Genomic DNA, 23,918 nt, shown 5'->3' with positions numbered 1-23,918 from the left:
TGAATGGCACCTCCAGGCATATGCTTGTACCGCCTATGGTGAGGAGGGGTGGAAGGAAGGGCAGACCAGAGGCAGCTCTGGCCCCTTAGGGGAGTGGAGCCTGGAGATGCCAGACAGGCCCCCTCTTTCCCCCTTGGCTGATCTGCCAGCCAGATAGTTTAGAGCCAGGGGCGGCCCTGTCGGAGTTGGGCCCTGTCTGTGGAACCCTGGGCAGGGATGACCAGTCCCTTAGGAGCCAGGAGAGAGCCCTAACCTGGCTGGAGGAGCGGGGCTCTGGGCCCCACTCTGGGCCTTGGCACTATTTCCTCTTCTTGGTTGGTGCCTTTGGGTACCTTGGGACCTAGGCAAGTAGCCCTGAGTGCAGGAAAGAGCGGGGCAGGGAGGGGAAGGGAAGGAGCGCTGCTGGGGGCGTCAGGCATCCCGGCTTGTCGTCCTGACTGCCCCGGACTTGTGCGACTGCAGGAGGGCAGCTTCCTCTCTCTGGGCCTCAGTCCCCTGTCTGTAAGGGGCCTGGGCCAAGTGGAGTCCAAGGAACACAGGGTAGGGTGCTGCAGTCAAACAAACCTTATATTGGTTAAGTCCCGCCACATCTCTGCAAAACGGGTGATGATTGTACCTCTCTCACGGACGTTTGTTATGAGGTATAAATAGTGCAATATGCAAAGTGCGCAGCACAGGGCTTGGCTCTGAAGTGGAAAGAACTATTTTTCACGTCCTTGGAGTCAGTGAAGGAACATCTTGTCTTTACATTTCTCAGGAAGGAAGGGAGGCCCCACTGGGAAAAAGACCTGCCGTACACACTGACAGCCAATGGCAGGACTTGAACTTGGGTCCTTGAGCTGAAGACTGCGCCGTGCAGATATGGGCCCAGTAGCTGTGGTTCTCTGTCCCTTGGCTCCCTGTGTCCTTCTCCCCTGCAAGGAGTGCCACGTATGTGGGACACCTCAGGGGACTGAGCTGCTCCCTGACCCCTGGCTCCTCTCCCTTCTGAGTGCGAGGCTGGCATGACTTACTGCAAGTAATGAACCAAATCACTCTCCACCTAGACCCTCTGCAGAATCATTTCTCTCTTGGCCCACTTTCCACCGATTCTGCCCCCATGCTCACTCCCCTTAATGGGACAGGCCTCGTGGGGACCGCGCAGATGGCACGTTTTCTGTGGTGCCTACCCAGACCCTGCAGGACCCTGAGGCACTCGGGCGTGTGTGTGTGAGCACACGTGGAGGCTGTGCAAGGTGGGATTTGAGTCGGGTGTCACCCCTGCTGTGGCCCAGGAACTTGGCCCTGGTCCCCGTTTGTCCCTCTCCAGCTCCATGGGGTACAGCCTGTGTTCCGGTTCCCTGTCCTAGCGTGTCAGAGCCAAGCTCAGTGCCCTCCAGGGCTCCCACCCCTGGCCACCAGCAAGTGGCAGGCAGGCCTGCTCTTGAGTATGGCACGCAAGTTGCAGCTGGGGGCACACGTGCTGGCTCTCCTGCTGCCACATCCCTGGGAAGTGGGGAGTCTGGCAGAAACAGTCTCCCTGCTGCAATCAGCGGCTCGTGCTCTCAGCGCCACCGAGGCAGGGCTGGCTCCTTGCTGCCCGCTGCCACCGGGCACAGCTGCCAGCTTCTCGGGCTCAGGGGAGGCAGTGAATTAGCGGTTGTGCCTCCTTGGCAGGGCAACAGTTACAGTCAGGTTGGGGGTGCCTGTCTGAGGCAGTGCCCACACCCCTGTGCTAGGCTCTCGAAGGTTCGGAGTGGTGTGTGTGTGTGTGTGTGTGTGTGTGTGTGTGTGTGTGTGTGTAAGAGAGTTGCCAAGGAGACTTTTTCCTCTTCTCCCTTCTCTTCCTCCCTCTCCGTCCTCTTCAGGCATCTCGGCACCATCAGGATCCTACAGCCTGGGTCCTGCCCATCCCCCTAGGACCGTGTGCACAGGATCCAGGCCAGCACCAGAAGGGAGAGAAGGATGACTGAGACTGAGAGAAAGAGAGGAAGGGAGATAGAAACAGGAAAGGGGATGAAAAGGAATAGGAAGGATAGGGACACCTGAGAAGGAACAGCTCAGGGGAAGGAAAGGAGTGGTGAGGAGAGGGGAGAGGATCAGGCCAGCTCCAAGCCAAGCAGGACTATCACCTCCTTTATTCAGAACATTAGATTCCCATTAATACAGCCTCAGGGCACAGTTGCCTTTTGTCTTATTTTTTAATTTCTAAAGCACCATTGGGTTGACACTTGACAAGCTGGAGGCCTTGTGACCCCTGCCTTCTAGCCCCAGTCCTTGGTTCTATTGGAATTCTGCAAACCAGGCCAGGGCAAGGTGATGTTCAAACCATGAGCTCAACTCCAGTGGGGACTCAGAGAATGGTACCCAAAGTGCTGGGACTTGAAGATAGCGATGTGTACTTCTTGCATGATTCAGAGAGAGCAGTGTGAAGACGGAGGGACTTTTGAGTCCCTTAATAAGAATAATTTCCCATCTACTGAGTATTTACAGTGTGTCACACACTGTGCTCATCTCATTTAATCCTGAGAACAGCCCTGGAGCTAGGGAATGTTTTACTCTATTTTGCTGATTAAGAAATTGAGACACAGGGAAGCTAGGATACCCATCCCAAATCACACAACCTAGAGGTCATGGAGTCACTCTAACCACTGCAGAACGCTGCCTCTCCTCTCCTCTGGGCAATGATGCAAGTGCCCTCAGTGGTGACTGAGGACTGTTCCAGTGCTTTCGTGTGTGGTAGCCATCCCCTCCTGGCGACAGGCTAGAGGGTCTGGGACACGGAGGTGGAGGTGCAGCCCTTCCTCCAGGTGTGCGCGTTCGCCTCTGGCCTCTAGCGGTATTCTGTGCCCTGCCCGCTGCCCACCGGCTGTGCGGCCCCCGAGCAAAGGCCTCTCTTCTCTGCCTCTGAATTGCAACGTTGGTGGCAGAAGCAGGAAGCATATTGTGTGCAGAAACAAAACTGAGTGGTTTTTCCTTTTTGTGAAGGTGGTAATGGTGCAATTAGTGGCTAAGCCATTACTCCCTCCTCCCTGGCTCTCCTCCCCTCCTTCCCCTCTGCCTCCCTCCTATTTCTCTCCTGGGAAGAAGTGGCTGCATCAGAGTCAACTCCATCATTCTCTCCCACTCCCAGCTCTCAGGAAGAGGGGCAGAATTGTGGGGTATGTACCCAGATTTCTCCAGGGGCTCCTGGACCTAGGGTAGTGAGTCAGGGATCTGCTGGGGTTGGGGATGACCAACAAGCAGACAATGTGTCCAGCAAGTGAGGTGACCAGTAAGGCAACTTGGAGGTTCCGAATGGGTGGGTTAGAAACCCAGAGGGTTTGGATCCTGGATCCTTTTATCCTGTGCTCATTGTGGGCAAGTGCTGGCATGAGGCCTCAGCCTGGTGGGCTGTGAAGTGAGCTTGAATGGAGGAGGTGGGTGTGAGGGTCTGAGATTCTGAGTTCAAGCTAGAGCGATGGGGGTGGTCGTGGTCTCACTTTAGACCTCCCTTCTCCTCTTCTAGAAACTAAAAAGAGGCCTCACAGTTACATACTCCCCAAAGGCCTCTACAGCCCTCAGCCTGTTGTATCTTCACAGCCTTCCTCTGCAGTGGCAACTTTGTTCTGTTTTGTAGAAAAGGAGCTAGAGGCTCAGAGAGGGGCTGTGACTTTCTCAGCGTCACACCGTTAATATATGTTAGGACTGGAATTGAATTCAGATCTTTAAACGCCAGTCCTTTTCCTTCTTAACCCCCCGGGCCTTGGGGTGAGATCTTGGGGCCATAGATATGGTTATTGCCCTGAAGAGTTGAAGTTGGCCAGGAAAGTGCCCACAAAATTTGGGAATGAGGATTTTAGGGCAGGTCCACGGCCACTCCCCTCCAAGCCAGGCCATGCTCCCCTCCCCACTGCCGCCTCAACCTCTTTCACCTTGACTTGAAGCACAAGCAGAAACTGGGACATGAGCCCCAGGAGACCAGATCTCCATGGCCCCTCTGGCGGCCTGGGGTAACGGAGTGGTTATGGAAGAGACCTCAGGAGGGGACCAATTGTCATGGCTGAGAGGGGTTGGGGTGAGCAGGCAGCCAGGGATATTCCCTCCAGAATCCTGATAGCTTCTGTGCACTTCCCCCTAGCTAGGGTCCCAGTGTGATGGACAAGGTGGCAAAGAACAGAGAGAGAAAGAGAGAGAGAGAGAGCAAAATAAGAAAGACAGAGGAAGAGGCAAAAAAAATTAGAGGGGAGCAGAGAGATAGTTACAGAGGTTATGGTGATCCACCGAGAGAGAGAGATCCCAATGAATTAGCTATCGTTTCACTGTAAACCTTAGAACCTGGCTGTTGCCAGGGCAACGGGGCAATACCTGTCTCTCCAGAGGAGATGAAGTTGCCAGGGTAACTGCATCCTGTCTTTCCGGGGGACCATCCCAGAATGTGGCACCCACCAGCCGTTACCATGGCAACTGCCTTTTTGCCCCATTTAATCCCGTGTCGTCTGTTACAAGGGCCCCACAGTTGGAAGTGGGGGAGGTGCGAAGATTGAAGATTACTTGTAGACTAAGTTTGTTCTCCTTCCCCTCCTCCAGCCCCTCCCTTGGTCCATCACCTCGGGGGTGCTGGGTCCACCCACCCCCGGGTCCACACAGGCCTGCAGTACTGTGTGCAGTAGGGCCAGGGCGCCCGGGAGCAGGTTTTGAAGTGGAAGGCAGGCAGGTGTTGGGGAGGCAGTTACCGGGGCAACGGGAACAGGGCGTTTCGGAGGTGGTTGCCATGGGGACCTGAATGCTGACGAAGACTCGCGAGGCTGTGAGCAGCCACAGTGCTCTGCTCAGAAGCCCCGGGCTCGTCAGTCAAGCCGGTTCTCAGTTTGCACTTGGCAGCACGGGCAGGCGAGTGGCCCCTAGTTCCGGGAACAGAGCAGCGGCATCCCAGTCCTGGTCCTCCAGCCCCAAGCCTCGCCTGCCCACCCAGCGCCAGGATGGCCACCATCACCTGCACCCGCTTCACGGAAGAGTACCAGCTCTTCGAGGAACTGGGAAAGTGAGTTGCACCTCAGAGAGTCCTGGAGGGCTCAGGGGGTCAGTGTCATGGGTGGGGGTGTGCACATGCAGTGCTTCCAGTGCACACACAGGGAGGAAGGCTGCATGTGTTTGGGGGCACTTGTACGTGCAGAGTGCCTAGAGCCAGGTGCGGGCATGTTTGCCAAGATGAGCCAAGGCCAGCCCGGCGAGTGTGTGCGTAGAGGTGAAGGGTTGACAGTGCATGGCAGTGTCTGTGCGTGTACACACACACACACATACACACACAAATGCACATGACCTGGGCACACACAGATTCTTAGAAACAGGATTAAAAAGGGATCTTCCCAGTCAGCTGAGTCTAAGGCTGGAATCCCCCTGTTGAGTTTCTCTTGAGGTGGCCATCTCCCTCAACTTGGTTACTTCTGGTGACAGAGAGCTCACCACCTTCCAGGTAGTTCCTCCTGCCTTTAGGCACCTACAGCAGCTGTGCAGAGTGGCCAACTTCTCCCTGTAAGCACATCCCCTCCCCACCTCCCCCCTGCCAGCTCCTGCCAGGGGTGAGGGCAACGATACAGCAGGGGTTAATAACGGAGCCACTGGTGAGGCTTCCTAGGTGTTGGAAGGAGGGGAGGGGCAATCAGGCAAGCAGTGGGGGGACACTGCTGGTTGCAGGGGCTAGTGATGTGAGGGTGCACCAGCTCTGGTCTCTTGGCAAAGTTGTCCAGCCCCAGAGCTCGTTTCCTGCCTCTGATGACTGGTGTAGAGAGAAGGGTGGGAGGATGTGGGGGGTGGAGAGCCCTTTGGGGTAGCCCGATAGATTGTGGAGTGTCCGGGAAGCATTCCCGGATGCCGCCAGCTAAGTCTGTGGAGGATCCGGGGATGGATCCATGGTAGGGGTACAGTTTAGAGGCAGAGTTTTCCCCGTGGGCAGAGCAGCTCCAGTGCCCTGGGTGGTCCCCACTGTAGCAGCAGGAGTGCAGGGGAGAGGGGCCCTGTGAGCAGGTATGTGCTGCTGTGAGGTCTGGATGTGCACACACAGGGGTGTGCTTTGATGTGTGTTGCTGCGTGAGGACTGACTCTGGGGTACACTTGCATGCACTGAAAAGGTGTGCATGTGTTCACATGTGTGTGCACCGGAAGGGAGGTGCTGGTGTGTGCTTCATGTGTGAGGCCTAAAAATGCAAGTGTGCCCTGCAGGGGTGGGTGGATGCAAGTGGCACAAGCAGGTCCGTTCGCTGGTTTGCAGGGGAACGAAGGTGTGTACATGTGTCACTGTGTGTACACATGTATGGCCGGTCAGAGCTATATGCACATCAGCTGTGCATAAATATATGTCTGTGTAAGGATGCACATGTGGGACTTGGGCTCACTGGTGTTCCTGTGAGGTCTGGACATGCACGTCTGTGAGGAACAGGGGGGCATGTCCACGGGAAGGTTTATGTGTGTGCGTGTGAGGCCTGGGCCCATGGGCTCGGGTGGGAGTATGGGTGTTGAAGGCGTGTGTGAGCTCAGGCTGGTGTCTGCATATATGTGGGAGGTTGGCCTGTGGCTGTGTATAAGTAGGCTGCCCGCACACACACACACACACACACACACATATGCACACACACACACACACACTCACACAGTTGCCCACCAGGCTATCCTGATACCTACAGGCACACACCAGCTCCCTCATACAGACACACACCCATGTGCAGATGTGTGCTCACTCCTGTCTGCAGACTTCCTGTCTTTCTGAGTGTGCTTTTGCGCTGGGGATGTGGGGGGCTGGACAGCAGGAAGGAAACGTTTGGGGCTGCTCTGGAGGACTGAGGCTGTCTGCTGCACTTGTGCAGGGACCCCTTCTCAGCTGGGTTCTGGCACCCACGGAACCAAGGATTCCCTGATCAGCTGGGAGCTGCCTTTCAGGGTGCGAGCAAGCCTCGGTTTCGGGAGGACTGCGTCAGGGTGCAGTGAGATGGAGTTGAGACATGACTCAGGCGCTCAAAGTGAAAATAAAAGTGATGTTTTGCCCCAAGAGGAGATGGATATCTTCAGACTGGGTGCTGTGGGGGTGACTTGTCAGGGAGAGCCTGCATGAGCCTTCTCAGCCCTGCTGTCTGCTGGGGTGCTTGGAGGGATTGGGGCAAGGGCAGAATTTCAGGGGACAGGGAGCCCTTTCGTGGCCATGGCAGGAAAACTGAGGGTGGCAGGCATGGCCAGGCCTAATCTGATCAATTTCAGACCTTTTCCTTCCACAACCATCAGTGCTTTTAACCTTTTTTAGGTCACATATTCCTCCAGGAATCCAATGAAAGTCTAAGTCTACCTTCCCTAGAAAAATACAGAAACTTACGAAACGGTACAGGCAATGTCACGACTTGCAGGACATAGGAAAAGCTAAGGATGGGCCTGAGGTTCAGGCTGCTTGTATCGGAAAAAAAAAAGATGAGGCTCTAAAGCCTGGATCTAAAAGGCCTGGGTGCATCACTGAGGAGACAGGGCTTTCATGCTCTGCGTGCAGCTTCAGTCCAAGTGCCTAGTGGGACAGGAAGTGGCAGTGCCCACAAGGTCTGGACCTCACCACCCATAGCACTGTGACACTGGGGGGGCTATAGCACCTCTTTCCCCCCACCTGTAACCTGGAGATAAAAAAGGGCTGGGAGGATGAAATGAGATGGTTCTCATAAAGACATAGTGACAAGCCTGGCACACTGTGGTCATTGTTGCCCTCAGACGAACAGGCTGAAGCTGACCTGCCACGTCTTTACCTTTTGTCTGGAGTTTGCCCAGCTTGGCAGAGGGGGCTGACCAAGCCCTGCCCCCCACCCCACCCTCCCAGGCTGGCAGGGATATGCAACAGCTCCTGTTCTGTGGGGATAAACAGCGAAGGTGCCTGCAGGGCCCATCCTTCAATTGGTGACCCAAGGTCCCTGTCAGCCGGGACACGGCTGTTACCACCCAGAAACCGAGCCCCCATTCTGGGAGCCCACTTCAGATCACTGGCACGGTGACTGCCTGAGGCAGCTGGGCTGGCCCTCCAAGGGGACATGGGGGTCTTTGGACCTCCTTCTGAAGGGCCCTGGCTGCCCAGCTGGAGAGGAGGACACGTGCCTCTCGAGGGCTTCCTGGCACCCTGCCCAGTGAGGCCTGGCTCCTGACTGCAGGCCTTTGAACAGCTCGTGGTAGGGCTGGCAGTCCGTCCCCCGCCTGGTGGGCAGCCAGTGGAGGGGGTGTGGGCTGGAGTCAGGGCCCTGGGGCCTCTTGATGCCACTAGACGAAGGTCGCACTGCGGCATGTGATCCACATAAACCAGGAACTTGATTCCAGTTTCCCTAGAGGGTTGAGCTGGGTCTGTCTCTTGGGACCCGGAGACTAGCTCACTTCCTCCTCCCTTGACCCCAATCCTCCTTCCTCCCATGGGAGAGAGAAATGGAAGCCCAGACCTTAGGAGCACAGATGCTTGTTTGGAGGCAAAAGGCAGGCTGCAGCGACGCCGGCTGCAGGGCCAGAGTGGGCCCGGGCAGTGGGACCAGAGCTCCCCCGCAGACCCAGCCTTCTCGAAGACCAAGATCAGGGGAAGGGGTTGGGTTCCAAGGGGTAGAGAAGGAGGATGCCTCCACCAGCCTTTGACATGCTCTGGGCTTTGGATCCCACTCCCAGGAGAGGTTAGTTAGAGCGGCAGAATTACCCTGCAGCCTGTGTAATCACTGGGGGGCACAGAAGGAGGCTCAGAAGGGGATGTTACTTGAGAAAGGGGTGCGGGAGGAGGGAGGGAGGCTGGAGAGCTTGCAACCCACTCTTTCCTCTCTAGAAGCAGGGGCCTGAAACTGACTTAAGGACGGTGTTGGGGCTAGGGGAGGGGCTGCAGGCACCAGCAAGGTTCCCCAAAGGAAGGGGGAGGGCTACCTCCAGAGCCCCCCCAACTCCTCTTACCTCCATGGCTTTGTATCATGAACGAGGCTTAGACTGGGATGATCAGTGGGGGACACTGGGGACCAGAGGCAGCTCCCTGCGCTGGGCGGGGGTCGGTGGGGGGGAGCCCAGGGTCCTGGGTGCTTAGGTTCTCTCTTGGGACACAAGCTCTAACATCTGCAAAATGTGTTTAGCAATCCCACCCTTCCCCGGCAGAGCTGTTAGGAGGATCGATGGTGTAATATTGGAGAGGGAGAAAATACATGGGCATCGATGTACTCCCCCCACCAAAGACCGGTATTGTGCTTTTATTTTGCTTCTAATAACCTCTCACCTTCACAGCACTTTGGGGCCGGTGTGGCACTTCTCCACCCATTAGCTCTGAGGGAGGCAGAGAACTTACTCGCCCATCCTACAGATGAGGAGACTGAGGCTTGAGAAGATGGAATGACCAGCTCGGCAGACTGGTGGCAGCTCTCAGGCTTGGGTTTGGGTCTCCAGCACCCTGCGTGTGGGGGGAGGGTTGATGAGAGGGGCCGCTTCTGGTGCCCTGTCTGGGGAACACTTCCAGGGAAGAGGGGTGTGGCCTTGTGGGTGAGGGAACTCTGAACTGTCACTTATATATGTCCAATCATGGTTCTCCTTCTAATTTGAGGCACCACCCTGGGTGGATTCCTCGTCCTTGGTGTACCTCAGCTTTACCATCTGTGACATGGGGATCAGAGCACTTCTGCAGATGCTGAAATGTGCCGTTAGAGCTGCTACCCTCTTTAGCCTCCGTCTGTGGAAGGCACCCTTGAGGAATTTCGGGCTTCCAGAACACCAGAGCTGGGAGGACCATAGACACTGTCTCTCACAAGCATCAGCGGTGGAGCCAATGCCCAGGGAGAGGTGGTTTGCCCAAGGCCACAGGGAGAGGCAGAAGCAGGGTCTGGTAGGGGACCAGATGGTGTGCAGGGGCCAGAGGCCAAGGATGGGAAGTTGGGGGGCAGGTGGGAAGGGGACAGCCTTTCCTCCCTCCTCCTCCGAGCCAGCAGAGCGGAAGGCACGCACATGTTCTGGTGCATGCCGCAGGCCTCCGCCTCCACACAGCCTGAGACACACTGACACTGCCGAGCTTCCCTCCCGCCTGCCCGCCTCCCTGCACAAGCGCGCGGTGACTGCTGCCAGCACCCCTGCAGTCTTGGGCCCCGGTCCTCTCAGTGGGGTGATGGCAGAGCCTTGGAATGCAGCGCCTGCATCCTGTTGCTAGTGCACGAACACACACACACACACACACACACACACACACATACACGGGTGCATGTGGACGTGCAAGTACACAAACACACTGGCTCCAACAGGGCATCGAGCAAGAGTCTTACCTCCCAGTGCAGGGAGAGCAAGATGATGCTGGCTAGGCTTCTGGGCTGTCTCTCTCTCTCTCTCTCTCTTTCTCTGCCCTTGCCTCTCGTCCTTCCCTGTGTCTCTCTGGTCTCTGTTTCTTTCTCTCCCCTTCCCTCTTTTTAGTGCTGGTCCCTTGGCCACAGTCCACCCCTCCTGCATGCATGTTGCCCGTGTCACGGTCTCTTCCGAGCCTCTCTCTGGCACAGTAGGAAGCCTCCCTCCTCAGGCCAGCCTGATGCAGCCCCCTGAGCATGTCACAGCCTGCTGACATCCAGCCCAGGCACTAGATCTAGGTCCTCGTGGGGCTTAGCTGCCCACCAAGACGTCAGGTGGGCCTGTAAGGCCTGTGGGACTTTCTGTGCTGGAAAACGCTGACAGCCTTGGTGTCTTGGCATCACATAAAAGGAGGAGCACTTCTGTGACTCTTGCATCCACTCAACAAGTATTTCCTGACAACAGACTCTGTTCCCAGCCCCAGGCTGAGCCCAGCAGATACCACATGCCAGACTTATGTCATCTCTGCCCCTTTGGGGCTTACGGTTTAGTGAGAATCTGACATTAATTAAATCACTTCAGATATTATTATTTAAATGCAACTGGTTAAGGGCTCTGAGCACAAACATGAGGCTATGAGCTGCAAAGAGACCTCAACTAGTTGGAATGAGGGAGGTATCAGGGAAGGCTCCCCTCAGGAGGTGACACTGGGGAGCTGGAAGCTGAATAAGAGTCAGTCAGAGGGAAGAGGGTGGAATAGTGTTCCTCAGAGTGGGAACAGTGCAGGCAAAGGCTTTGAGGTGTATATTTTGATGGAGCATGTCAGCCCCAGGGAGGTTGGTGGACCTACTCTTCTTAGGCCTGCTCAACTTGCCTCCAACTTTTGGATGCCTGGGTACTAAAAGGAATATTAAAAACCTATAGAATGTCTAGAAGAGGGGGCCTAGGCAGGGTGGCCAAGGTCTGGAAGCCAAATTAAGTGAGAGAGGGCTGAGGAGCTGGGGGAATTTAGCAGGGAGAAAAGACCCCTCGGGGGTGTGTCCTCTCCCCTCATCTCTGCAGGGGCATCATGTGGCCCCAGAGATGAGACAAGGCTGCTCTGTGTGGCCCTGGAGGGCAGAGCAGGACCAAAGGTGTAGAGTAACAAGGAGGTGGGTTTCAGCTCAGCGTAAGGAAGAACTTCCCGATGGTCAGAACTGCCCTTCTACCGCCCAGACGGACATGGCCTTGGGAGATAGTGAGCACCCTGCTAGCAGAGAGATGCATGCACTTCCACAGCCCTCTTCTCACCCCGTGCCTCCAGTTCCCTCCTGCCCTGCATCCCTGTCCTCGCCTGGCGAGATGCTGTGCTGCAAACACGAAGTGGGCGACGGTTTCGGGGCCAGAATAGCCTCAGTTCTGCACAGAATACCAAAAGGAAGAGCGCTCCCTTGTCTTAGGGACGGGGAAATAAGGCCCAGAGAGGGTCAGGGCCTTGCCTGAGGTCACACCAGCCAGTGACACATGAGGTTTGGGCGCTCCAGCCTCCTTCCAGTCCAGTGCTTGGCTTTTTACCCCTTGGAGCCTCTCTCTCTGAAGCTCTGAAAGTCTTTGCTGTGTACGTGTCCATGGAGCCAGGCCAGGAGGCCCTTGGAGCCTGGGGAGAAAGCAGACCCTCAGCCTTTTTTCCTGCTTTGCCTGCTCTGATCCTGTCACCAAGCTCTGTGGAGATATATATATATATATATATATATATATATATATATATATATATATATATTTACACAGCAGGTTCTTATTAGTTATCCATTTTATACATATTAGTGTATATATGTCAATCCCAATCTCCCAATTCATCACACCACCACCTGTGGATTTTTTTTTTTTTTTCTTTTTTGTAACCCATTCAAGAAAACCCAGGCATAGCCCAAACAAGGAATATGTTGGAACTTTTGTTGGTTCAATGTTCCCTGCATCAAAGAGACTCTTCTGGTTCCCAGTGCTTCTGTGTCCCCCACAAGACTTCTGCTGGGTTGGCGCACGGCAGGCCTGGGGGGTTGTGCAGGATAGCTTGAAGACACTGTGTCCCTGCAGGATCTTTTGGAGTCTGGAAGTGGGCGGCTGCAGCGGCTTGGGGAGGGATGTGTGGTTTCAGAAAAAGGTCCTAGGATTTCTGGCTCTCAAATGCTAGTTTGCGGAGTTTGGGGCAGAGCTGCCATGCTGAGCTGGGGAGAAGAGAGAGAAAAAAGTGGAAGGGGTCCTGAGCTGCCAGCCCCTACCATCTCAGCTTTATTTGCCGTCTGGTGACCTGCATAGCTGTGTTTTGTTTGTTTGTTATTAAAAATGATACTATTGGGCTTCCCTTGTGGCACAGTGGTTGAGAGTCCGCCTGCTGATGCAGGGGACATGGGTTCGTGCCCCGGTCCGGGAAGATCCCACATGCTGCGGAGCGGCTGGGCCCGTGAACCATGGCCGCTGAGCCTGCGCGTCCGGAGCCTGTGCTCTGCAACGGGAGAGGCCACAGCAGTGAGAGGCCCGCGAACCCAAAAAAAAAAAAAATGATACTATTGCTTCAAACGAAAAAAATAAAGAGGGCTTAAAAATGATCAACAGTTGATTTCACAGATGGGTAAACTGAGGTCCCCCCAAAAGTGAAGGGAATTGCTTAAAGTATGTAGAGGTGGGTGTTTTGGAAACCAAGATGTTCATTTCATTTCTGAACAAATCTGATCCCAGATTTTTAACTGTTTGAGGAATCTAGGAGCCCTCAGAGAATCTCATATGAGCCACAATCACCCCTGAAAACACACACTCACTCCAACTCACAGAATGTTGTATAATATTTCCCACAGATCCCCCCACCCTAACGCCCCTCTGTGGACCCCAAGTTAGGGCCCTCTGATCCGAGAGTATGGGGTATTGGAAAGAGCAAAAGACGATGAGTCAGGAGTCCTGGGTTCAAGGTCTTGACCTCAGTTTTTTTATCTGTAGTATGGGAAGAGAATGGACCTCAATGGCAAGATACTATTGCAGCTTCCGATGTAGCCACATGTGGCCCACACTCTGACCCCTGCGGTGGAGCTGCTCTGGTGGCCAACCCCAGCTCTGTCCCTTCCCCCAGCCATTCAAACCCCATCTGCTCTGGGTTCCATGCCCCCAGGGCTTGCTCTTTGCCAAGTGATCAGATCAGCTAACCTGGGCTGTAAGTTACTGACCACCAAGAGGTATTGGAAGTTAATCCTCTCACAGATAACAGGTCTGTATACATTTGAGCAGGAACGTTCCTTTTTTTTTTTTTTTTTTGGCCACGTGATGCACCATGTGGCATTTGGGATCTTAGTTCCACAGCTAGGGACTGAACCTGTGCCCCCTGCATTAGGAGCACAGAATCTAACTACTGGACCACCAGGGAAGTCCCGAGCAGGAACTTTCTGAAATCACCCCAGCTTGTCTCAGAGAGGTAGAATGCTTAGGTATATTAACCCAGAGTGGGGAGATTTGGGGGGAGGAGAGTGGACTTTGATTAAGAGGTGCCTATCACATAGCATCCAGGCAAGATGGTGAGTAGCTAGAAATTTGGGACTAGCATTCTGAAGAGAGGAGGGGCAGTATAGAAGCAGTTTTCAACCTTGGGTGATGGTCAGTGGCTTTCATCATTTTGGGGGGGATGGGTGTCAGGGAATCCTCTGTCAAGCTAATGAAAAATATACATCCTCTGCCCAGAACAATGCACAGACATAGAATAATTTTGTTAAAATTTTAGGTGTGTTCGTGAACGCGCAGAGCCTCCCCAGAGATCACAGCTTATGGTCCTGGGTAAAAGGGATGGAGGGGGAAGAGGTAAGAATGGGTGGAGAGCGAACAGGGAGCAGCGATGCTGAGGGGAGGAGGGATGAAGAAGTGAAAGCACTGTCAGCAAGTGGCGGGGGGGTGGTCCGGGGAGAGTGTGGCAACCCAGAAAGAAGAGGGAAGCTGGGTCTCAAAGCTGGGTGGTCAGTGGGGCAATCAAGGCAGATCAATCAGACCTAGTGGGGGATGCCGGAGCTGGCAGGGGGCTGGGGGGACGGGCCTGGCACAACTTTTCTTCCAGGGAGCCCGGAGGTGGGAACCAGATTGTGGTGGGTTCATGGAGTGTGGGAGGTGGGAAGAGGAGGCGGTGGATGTCGGACACTTGTTCTGGAAGTTTGGCAGCAACAAAGGGAGGAAGGAAGTGGCCCAGGTTGCTGGGTCGAGAGAAACGCTCTTGATTTTTTTTCAATTTTTAAAGTTTGGTAGAAGGAAGGTTGTTTATTGTTGCAGAATGTGGGAGACCTGGGTGTGTTTGAGGAAGCAGACAATGAAGGGAAGACCCTAGAGATTGTCAGGACTCCTGCTCATCAGACCCCCAAGGAGGGCAGAGTGGAGAGAGGGTTCAGTGACTGAAGCCCCGTAAGCAGTGTCCCCACACCCACAGGCAAATGCCCTGGGCTCTGGGAGGCTCCGGCATAAAGGAGGGGAGGGTTCCTTTAGGGGAAGTTGGCAGTAACCAGTCTTGGGTATCAGGAACCTCTTCTTATCACTACGTAGCAGACACTTCTCACAGCTGGCCCAGGAGGAAATGGGGCTGGGGCTCCTCATCTCCATTTTTCAAATGGAAGGATAAGCAAGTTGGCAGCCAAGGACCCAGGCCTTCTGAGTCCCCATCTAATGTTCCTGGTGCCGCCTCTGCAGCCATGTCAGCATTTTGGGGTGTTTTAGGCCAGAGAGGGTGATGAGCCTGCTGTGGGTGGCAGCCAGCAACTCCCAGGACACTCTGCTTACCAGGCAGCTGAGAAGCGATCTCCCAGTGTGAATCTTGCTTCTCATGGCCCATTAGCACGTCCGCACATTCTCAGCCACACTGGACCCACTATCACGGCAACCTCCCCATCCGTCAGTCGGAGAACCAGGTGCAGCCTCCCTGCCTGCCCATACCCAGGGACAGGCTGCTGGGCCCTGGGGAGCACCCCACCCCCTCACCATGGCCTCCCCACACCTCCTGTCCTGGCTTGCTCCTTCCCCGAGCTTGGCAGACAAGGTCCAATTTTCCTCTGATGATGCTGGCTGTTCTCATCACTTCGGAGATCATGATGCCTATAAAAGGTGTTGTTTCTTGAGCATTTACTATACTCCAGGGACTGGGCTAAACCCACTGCATACCTTACTCTCTCACTGGATCCTTGAAACAGCTGCTCAGGGTGGGTACTATTCTTACTTACATTTTACAGGGGAGGAAATAGTCTTACCAAGGTTAAATAACTTGCTGGTAAGAGGCTGAACCACAATTTGAACTCTGGTTTGCCTGGTTCAGGAGCGCCTGTTCTTATCCACATAAAACCTCACTATCCAATATGGTGTTCACTAGCCACTTACAATGATTTAAATGAAATAACATTAAAAATTCAGTCCTTTAGTCCCACTAGCCACACTTCAAATGCTCTATAGCCATATGAGGCTAGTGCCTGTCACAATGGACAGCACAGAATATTTCCATCATCACAGAAAGTTCTGTTGGACAGCTCGCTACAGAATATTGAAGGTGGAAAGGCCTGTGTACCTTTTAGTCTCACGCCCACCCCACCCCACAAGTTGCAGATGAAAAAATTGATGCCCACGCTGGGCCGGACCCCTGCCCAAGACCTCCCAGCAAGGCTGAGAGCTGAGGTCTTGTCCCTCCAGTGTCTATCTTACACACGCACCCCTCCCTGCCCACATTCTGTGACCCTCTCCTAACATGGGTACTTACCCAGGGTGACTCACGTGTGCTTTGTCACACCCAGAGCCTCTTGGCATCACATACACAAGGGCACTGATGGGCTGCTGACACACACCTGTGGGCAGACACCCCCCCCACCCCGAACCCTTTGCACCCAGGAACGCTGTCACAGTCACTCCCAGTACCCCCCATGGACATCTCCCACTCACATAGGGCCCTCGCTTGCAGGCCTCATCCCTTCCTCTTGGGACCCCTGGTCGCTCCCTCCCACCCTGCCCTCCCCACCTTGGCCTCCTCCCCTTTTCCACCCTGTCCTGTTTCCAGGCTCCTACCCACCCACCCACTGGCCACCTGCTCAGCTCAGGGCCGTGGGAGGAGTGGGTTGGCTCTTCCTTTTGCCAAGGCTGCTGGGCTGTGGCCACTGGCTCATGCGGGACGAGAATGCAGAAACATGCCTTTTTTAAACAAAAGATAAAAAAGAGAGGAAGTTAGGGCTGCGAGCTTGCTGCCCACACTCTCATTTTGCTGCAAATTCTCCTCTGCCCCTCCTCTCCCTGATCCCCAGCGCCGGGACAGGCAGGGAGGAGCCTTTCCACTTGTGGATGGAGACCTGAGGCTGCGTAGGTAGAAAGAGGGGCTCCTTGGCCCAGACCCTTTCCTCGCCCCATTCAGGCATTTGTGTACCTGGCACTGTGCCCAGTGTTTTGCATGTGTTACCTCCCTTAACCTCCCCAACAAACCCAGGAAGGAGATATTATTATAGACCGCATTTTATAGGAGGAAACAGACAGTTGAAGGGCCAAGTTCAATATCACACAGTCGGGGCTCAGTCACGATCGGATCACAGGGCTTTGTGAGCCCAGAGCCCCTGCTTTTTAGGGTCACACTCTCTTGCCTTTGGTGGAGTCAGAAGAACAAGGGCAGGTGACCTGGATTCTCTTCACAGCCTCGAGAGGATAATGCCTGCTCTCTTGAGGCTTCAGTTTCCTGATCTGTGAAATAAGGGATCATAATTCCAACTTCACAGGGTTGCTGTGAGGGCCAAGGAGCTTAGTGGTGAATGTGCATTTGAAGGGAGGACATCTTCTGGGTATGTGAGAGGCTGTTGTTCTCTGGATCAGTAGCCCTGAACTGGATTTGATAAACTCCTCGCTCTGAGAATCTGCTAAAAGCTATGCATTCTTGCCCCAGAAAAAAATGCATATGCCTACGTTCAGAGACACAGGGTTCCTGCAGCTGCTCCGCCCTTGGCCTGGGCCCCTAGTTAGAGCCTGGGATTTACACAAATCTTGGTGCTGTGTTTTGAGGAGGAAGTTCAGCAAGCGTGCCTTCTCTTGTTTTATAGACATGGCTCTTAGGTCCTCAGTTCCTGGGGCAGAGCCCAGGATCATAGAGCCTCTTGAGCCTCTCTGCACAGAGCCCCATGTGATGGCCCATCAATGCTGATTTCTAGGGGGACCAGGCATTTAGCAGGACTTCCCCAGAAGGCGGGCAGGGCAGTGCCAAGCTGGCTGGGAAACAATCACTTGGGCAGCCTGTTAACTGAAAATACTGATTTCTGGGCCCGCATCTGAAGGTTCTGATTTGGTAGGTCTGGGAGAGGCCTTGGAATATGTTTTTTTGTTTTTTTGAAATTTATTTTTGGCTGCATTGCGTCTTTGTCGCTGTGTGCGGGCTTTCTCTGGTTGTGGCGAGCAGGGGCTATTCCTCGTTGCGGTGCGCGGGCTTCTCATTACTGTGGCTTCTCGTTGCAGAGCACGGGCTCTAGGTGTGTGGGCTTCAGTAGTTGTGGCATGCGGGCTCAGTAGCTGTGGCTCGCGGCTCTATATGTCAGACTTCCCTGGTGGCACAGTGGTTAAGAATCCGCCTGCCAATGCAGGGGACACGGGTTCAAACCCTGGTCCGGGAAGATCCCACATGCCGCGGAGCAACTAAGCCCGTGCGCCACAACTACCGAGCCTGCGCTCTAGAGCCGCGAGCCACAGCTACTGAGCCCGCATGCAGCAACTGCTGAAGCCCGTACGCCTAGAGCCCATGCTCTGCAGCAAGAGAAGCCACCGCAATGAGAAGCCCACGCACTGCAACGAAGAGTAGCCCCTGCTCGCTGCAACTGGAGAAAGCCCGCACGCAGCCACGAAGACCCAATGCAGCAAAAAAAAAAAAAAAAAAGATTCCCAAGGCATTCTGAAACAGCCAGTTTGATAACCATCGATCTAATGTCTTTATCTAGAATGGAGTTTTTTTTCTCTAGTGGAGAAATTATATTTCTCCCTCCCTGCCTCACATCCTCCCTTTCTCCCTCACTCTATCCATCCATCCCTCCATCCAAGTTAATTAAACTCCAACTCTGGCCCAAGCATGAGCTAGATGCTGGTGAGTGAGACAAGCCCTCCTTCTCTGCTCCTCCTCTCCCTGGAGTTCACAAAACCTTTCCCAGAAGTGACCCCTTGAAACATTCTCTCTCCTGGGGCTTCTGAGAATCATGGCCTCCCACTGGGCAGAAACCTCCCTGTTTGGGTAGGGTGGGCACCTTTGAGAGACCAGTGTGTGTACCTTCCTCAGATATCTGTTCCTATTCCTAAAACCCCAGACTGAAATCTTCTCCCTGTCTCATTTCAGAACCTCTCACCTAAATCTGCCTCCTGTTCCTATAGTAACATTTATGGAGGCCCTGTTGGTAGGTAGCATTGGGTACCTGGGCATGGGTGTGGAGAACATCCCAGTCCTGGCCCTCAGGAACCCGCCGTCTGGTGCACGGATGAGCTGAACAAGCAAGCACAGTCTTAGGCTAGATGGGGAGGTGTGGGGTGCTCTGGGAGCACAAACAACGGGACATGTCGCCAGGAGGCTTCTCAGGGAGGGGCACCCGGTCTGCTGCTCTCTCCAGGCGGAGAACAGGCAGGGCTGCACACCCCATGGACGGTCTGTTGCTGTGCCCATGAATTCTGGCCTTCCTCAGCTTTCCTACGAGGTCATATTTCCTGGTCTCTAGCCCTCCTCCCAGATCTTTCTTACTTATCCTTCGCCACAGTTTCCCACCCATTCCCTTCATGCTGCCCGGACACGAAGAAGCCAGTGACACAATGCCCAGGGGGTGTGTAGAGCAAGCATCTCCGCCAGCCTGCGGGCTTTCTCGGTGCCTGCCAGCGTCCGCCCCTGCTCCCATCAGCCTCATTTTTGTGGCTTGGACCTGCCTGTGTGCTTCGGAGAGGGGATCAAAGTTTGAAGGATATGGTGGGGTGAGGCCATTTCAGGAACCTGGGCATTCAGGCCAGCAAGCGGCAGGCTCCCTGGGTGGAAGAGAAGTCAAAAACCTGGGGGAGGAAATACCTGAGTTCTAGACATGACATGGCCTGTAGCTAGCTGTGTGACCTTGAGCAGTCAATCTACCCTGAGCTACACTGAAGCTCAAAATCTTGGGCTCCGCCTCAGACTTAAGCAATCAGAACCTGTCTTTTAAACAAGATGCCTGGGTGATTCATATGCACATTAAAACTGGGGAAGGCTGCCCAGGAGACTTGCTTCTTGACATTAGCCTGTGGTTAAGGTGGTAATGGTGGTGACCACAGGGGGCCTCCTCTGTGATGTGAAGGGGTTGGACCAGCTGACCTTTGTGGTAGAGGGTACAACATGGCACCTAGATGACAGATCTAGCCCTCAAACTAGTTTTGTTTGGCAAAATACTGTGTTTAAATTTTTTGGAATAAGGTACCAGTATTTAAAAATTGGGAAATGTCACGAAAATACCCAGACTTCCAGTTTTTCTCAAAAAATCAAACAATCTGGGAAATGGGCCACATTCCACATGGCAACAATGTCTTCTATGAGCAGTGAAACCCACAGCCCTTGCTCCAAGTTCTCCCAGCCACAAATACGTTGAAGATAAAAACCCAGGAGTCTCTTAAAACATGAAAAACTGCTCAGCTTCGCTCTTGATATGAAAATTCCAAATCAAATCTACATTGAGTCACCACGTTCCACATCTCACTAGCAAAGATATGAAAGTTTGATAACACGTTGTGTTGACAAGGGTGGAGGAAAATGGTCCCCTCACATACTAGTACGAAAGTCAGTTGGTACACCTCTAAGATGGATCATCTCTCATTATCTATCAGAATTACCACACAACACCTACCCTTTGACCAAATAATACCAGTTCTAGAAGTTTAGTCGAAGACACTTGAACACATGGGAAATGTAATGCACGCATACAAGGTTAGTCATTGCAGCACTGTTTGTAATAGCTATAGATCGGAAGTAACCTAATTGCCCATCGACAGGGGACTGGCTAGGTAAGTTATAGGACAGCCACATGATTAAATGAAGAACTCTTTTTTTAAAAAACATTTATTTATTTTTAAATTTTTATTGGAGTAGAGTTGATTTACAACAGGAACTCTTTATGTTATAATACAGAAGGAGAATCTCTAAAAAATTTCTGGGGCTTCCCTGGTGGCACAGTGGTTGAGAGTCTGCCTGGCGATGCAGGGGACACGAGTTTGTGCCCTGGTCCGGGAAGATCCCACATGCCGCGTTGCGGCTGGGCCCGTGAACAATGGCCGCTGAGCCTGCGCGTCCTGCGCGTCCAGAGCCTGTGCTCTGTGGCGGGAGAAGTCATGGCAGTGAGAGGCCCGCGTACTGCCAAAAAAAAAAAAAAAAAATGTCTGAAAAAGAGGAGAATGTAGAACAGCATGCAAGGTCCAGTATCCAGTATTGGGGAGAGTATCTGTGGAAAGATGCTCTGGTAACACTGGCCATCTCTTGGGAGGGGACTTTGGAGACTAGGGTACAGGGATGGGGAGGACTCTTTTAACTATCTACACTTTTGTACCTTTTGAACTTTGAACCATGTCAATGTGTTACCTACTCAAAGAATAAAAAACTGAAAATTTCCAGGGACCTAGATTCTGTGATTCTAACACTGCATGATTCTAATGTTTTAGAATTCGGTGAACCTAACTTATTAGGACTCTACAAGTCTCATGTCTCATGAGGCCAAGCTCCTAAAGATTTACTACCAGTGGTACACCTGGGTCTCCGGGCCTGCTCCGTCCCTGAATCGGGCCCCAGCAGCCCCTACGAGCCCAAGCAGCACTGAGCGAGGGCTCCCTCCCAGCACGGTGCAGCTGCACGAACTGTGGTGTCTCTTGGGAACGCAGCCCTTGGGCCCTCCCTCACCCTCTTTGCCTTCTCTGTCCTAGGGGAGCCTTCTCAGTGGTGCGCAGGTGTGTGAAGGTGCTGGCTGGCCAGGAATATGCTGCCAAGATCATCAACACTAAGAAGCTCTCGGCCAGAGGTAGGCGGTGGATCCGTGCCTGGCCTGCCCTCCGGGGCTCTCCTCCCTTCAGCCCTCCCTCTACCCCTTGGGTTAGAACCAGGATCTGGGTCTGTCCGCCTGGATGTTGCTGCTGTCAGAGGTGGGGGCTCTTCTTCCTGTGGGTATGATGAGAATAGACACCTCCATATTCCTTCCTTAGAGGGTCTGGGCTGGAGGCCACAGCCTCTCCCACAAGCCAGGTTCTCTGCCCCTCATCCACCCGTGCAGGTAAAGACTAAGGTGCTAGGTAGGCCTTCCTTTCCCTGCTTTTCTGCCGCTTGCCTCCATTCTCACCGCCAGACCTCTGTACCTACCTTTCTCTCTACCTGGATGTTCTTACCTGGCTCCTTACAAGGATAGCTCTTTCTCAACCTTCAGGTCTCAGTTCAATGTCACATCCTTTGAGAGACTTCCCTGACCCCCAGACCTGAGGGGGACTTCCCCATTTTATATCTCTCATTACTGTTTCCTCTCTTTGTGGCTTTCTATCAACCTGGAGCTATCCCATTGACTGGCTTGGTGCCTTGTTTAATATCTATGTTCCCTCATGACCATAAGCACCAAGAAGGTGGGAGTGGGTCTCATTCCCTATATACGCCCAGCACCCAGGACGGCGCCCGACGCGTCTGGGGGCTCAACCAGTGTCCTGTGAACTCCAAGTGCACTCGGCTTCAACCAAACCAGTCCACCGTCTGGTCCCTATATACTCCCTTGGACAGTGGCTTCCAAGCCTGGAATCCCCGGGAGAGCTTCAAACACTCCTGATGCCTGGATCCCGCAGGTTGCGATTTAATTAGTCTGGGCTGCAACTTGGGTTTTGGAAATGATCCCCAGGTAATTCTAATTAGGAAGTGGTCCTTAACCAGTAACATCAGCATCACCAGGAGACTGTTAGGAATGCAAATTCATGATTCCAGATATAAGGAATCAGAACCGCATTTTTGTTTTGTTTTGTTTTGTTTTTTGTTTGTTTTTTTGCGGTATGCGGGCCTCTCACTGGCGTGGCCCCCACTCCGCTGCGGAGCACAGGCTCCGGACGTGCAGGCCCAGCGGCCATGGCTCACGGGCACAGCTGCTCCGCGGCATGTGGGATCCTCCCGGACCGGGACACGAACCCATGTCCACCGCATCGGCAGGTGGACTCCCAACCACTGCGCCACCAGGGAAGCCCCAGAACCGCATTTTAACAAGACACTGGTGATTTGTATGGACGTTAAAACTTGGAACGCCTGAACAGAAGCTTTGCTTCTTGCCCTTAGCATGTGGTTAGGGCGGTAATGGTGGTGACCATAGTCAGCGCGTTGGGGAGGATTATCTTCAAAGATCTCCGCGCTAGGGCTTCCCTGGTGGCGCAGTGGTTGAGGGTCCGCCTGCCGATGCAGGGAACACGGGTTCGTGCTCCGGTCCGTGAGGATCCCACGTGCCGCGGAGCGGCTGGGCCCGTGAGCCATGGCCGCTGAGCCTGCGTGTCCGGAGCCTGTGCTCTGCAGCGGGAGAGGCCACAATGGTGAGAGGCCCACGTACCGGAAAAAAAAGAAAAAAAAAAAGATCTCCGCTCTGAATGGTGGGTCTTTGCTGCCTTGGGGACCCCCAGTGGGTGGAGGACGTTCTGTTGGGTGAGGCGGGTACAGGTGCCGTCTGTGCAGCCCATGGCTTGTGCAGTGTGGAAGACATCGTGTGAGGGATTGGTGAAGTGTCCACGTGTTTGCCTGGCATAGTGGCAGCTGTGTCTGGGCCAGGGCCCAGCAGGTGTGATTTCACAGAGGCTGGCACAGGATGCACATTGTCCCCCGCAGGCCTCCCAGCATGTTCCATGTTGGACTGTGTGCTGCTGCCTTTCATCTCTCTGGCTCAGGTTGCTGGGAGCCCAGTGCTTTCTCCTAGTTACTGAACCCCCCCCCCCCATAGGCAGACCAGTGTCCTTCAGGGACGAGAGGCTGGGCTGGGGGTGGGGGTGGTGCTCTGAAGACCAGGGCCCGTCATGCCACACAGTCCACATGAACGCTGGCATGGAAGGGCGAGACCTGTGGAAGGTCAAGGGCCAGAGCTGGGGGCAGGGAGCCAGGGCTGGCAGGAAGGCCAGTAGGAGCGCTGCCTCACCCAGTTGCTGGGACTTGCCTTGCCATTGCTGTGTGACTAGTGGCTGTCTGGTGCCCTCTCTGTGCTTTACATCACTATTGATCGAGGGAGATGTCCCAATCCCTGAGATACAGAGGGGGCGGGACTAGAGCCACGGCTTGGGGTGATTGGTTGGGTTGCCCCCAAAATGAGGGAGGGTCAGAAACCAAGGTCTTGGGACTTCGCTGGTGGTCCAGTGGTTAAGGCACTCCTGCCTTCCAATGCAGGGGGTGCAGGTTCAATCCCTGGTAGGGGAGCTAAGATCCCACATGCCTTGTGGCCAAAACACCAAAATATAAAACAGAAGCAATATTGTAACAAATTCAATACAGACTTTAAAAATGGTCCACATCAAAAACATCTCAAAAAAAAAAAAAAAAAAGAAAGAAACCAAGGTCCTCCCTGGATTCTGGGGAATCTTGGGCCAGTTCACCACATTCTCAGAGCCACAAGCACACAAGCACACGACAGAAGGAGACAGATGCATATGGGGGGAATGGAGGGAGCATT

The 23,918-nt window shown here is 54.0% G+C and overlaps 1 protein-coding gene across 2 annotated transcripts in view; it reads left to right on the top strand.

The window, feature by feature from the left end:
- Positions 1-4,885: 4,885 nt before the first annotated feature.
- Positions 4,886-23,918, top strand: part of CAMK2A (calcium/calmodulin dependent protein kinase II alpha) — a 63,176-nt gene continuing 44,143 nt past the window's right edge. Inside the window, exons 1-2 of one of the 2 annotated variants that reach the window (XM_065875159.1) lie at positions 4,886-5,002; positions 21,175-21,269. In XM_065875159.1, the coding sequence (XP_065731231.1) occupies positions 4,941-5,002; positions 21,175-21,269 (157 nt within the window). In that variant the 5' untranslated portion in view covers positions 4,886-4,940. The remainder of the gene's footprint in view (positions 5,003-21,174; positions 21,270-23,918) is intronic. The other variant, XM_065875158.1, reaches the window with a different exon arrangement.

Source organism: Phocoena phocoena, chromosome 3 (genome assembly GCF_963924675.1).
Source record: "Phocoena phocoena chromosome 3, mPhoPho1.1, whole genome shotgun sequence".
NCBI classification, from domain to species: domain Eukaryota; kingdom Metazoa; phylum Chordata; class Mammalia; order Artiodactyla; family Phocoenidae; genus Phocoena; species Phocoena phocoena.
The sequence above is the reverse complement of the archived record's forward strand: the minus strand, read 5'-3'. Positions and strand labels throughout refer to the sequence as shown.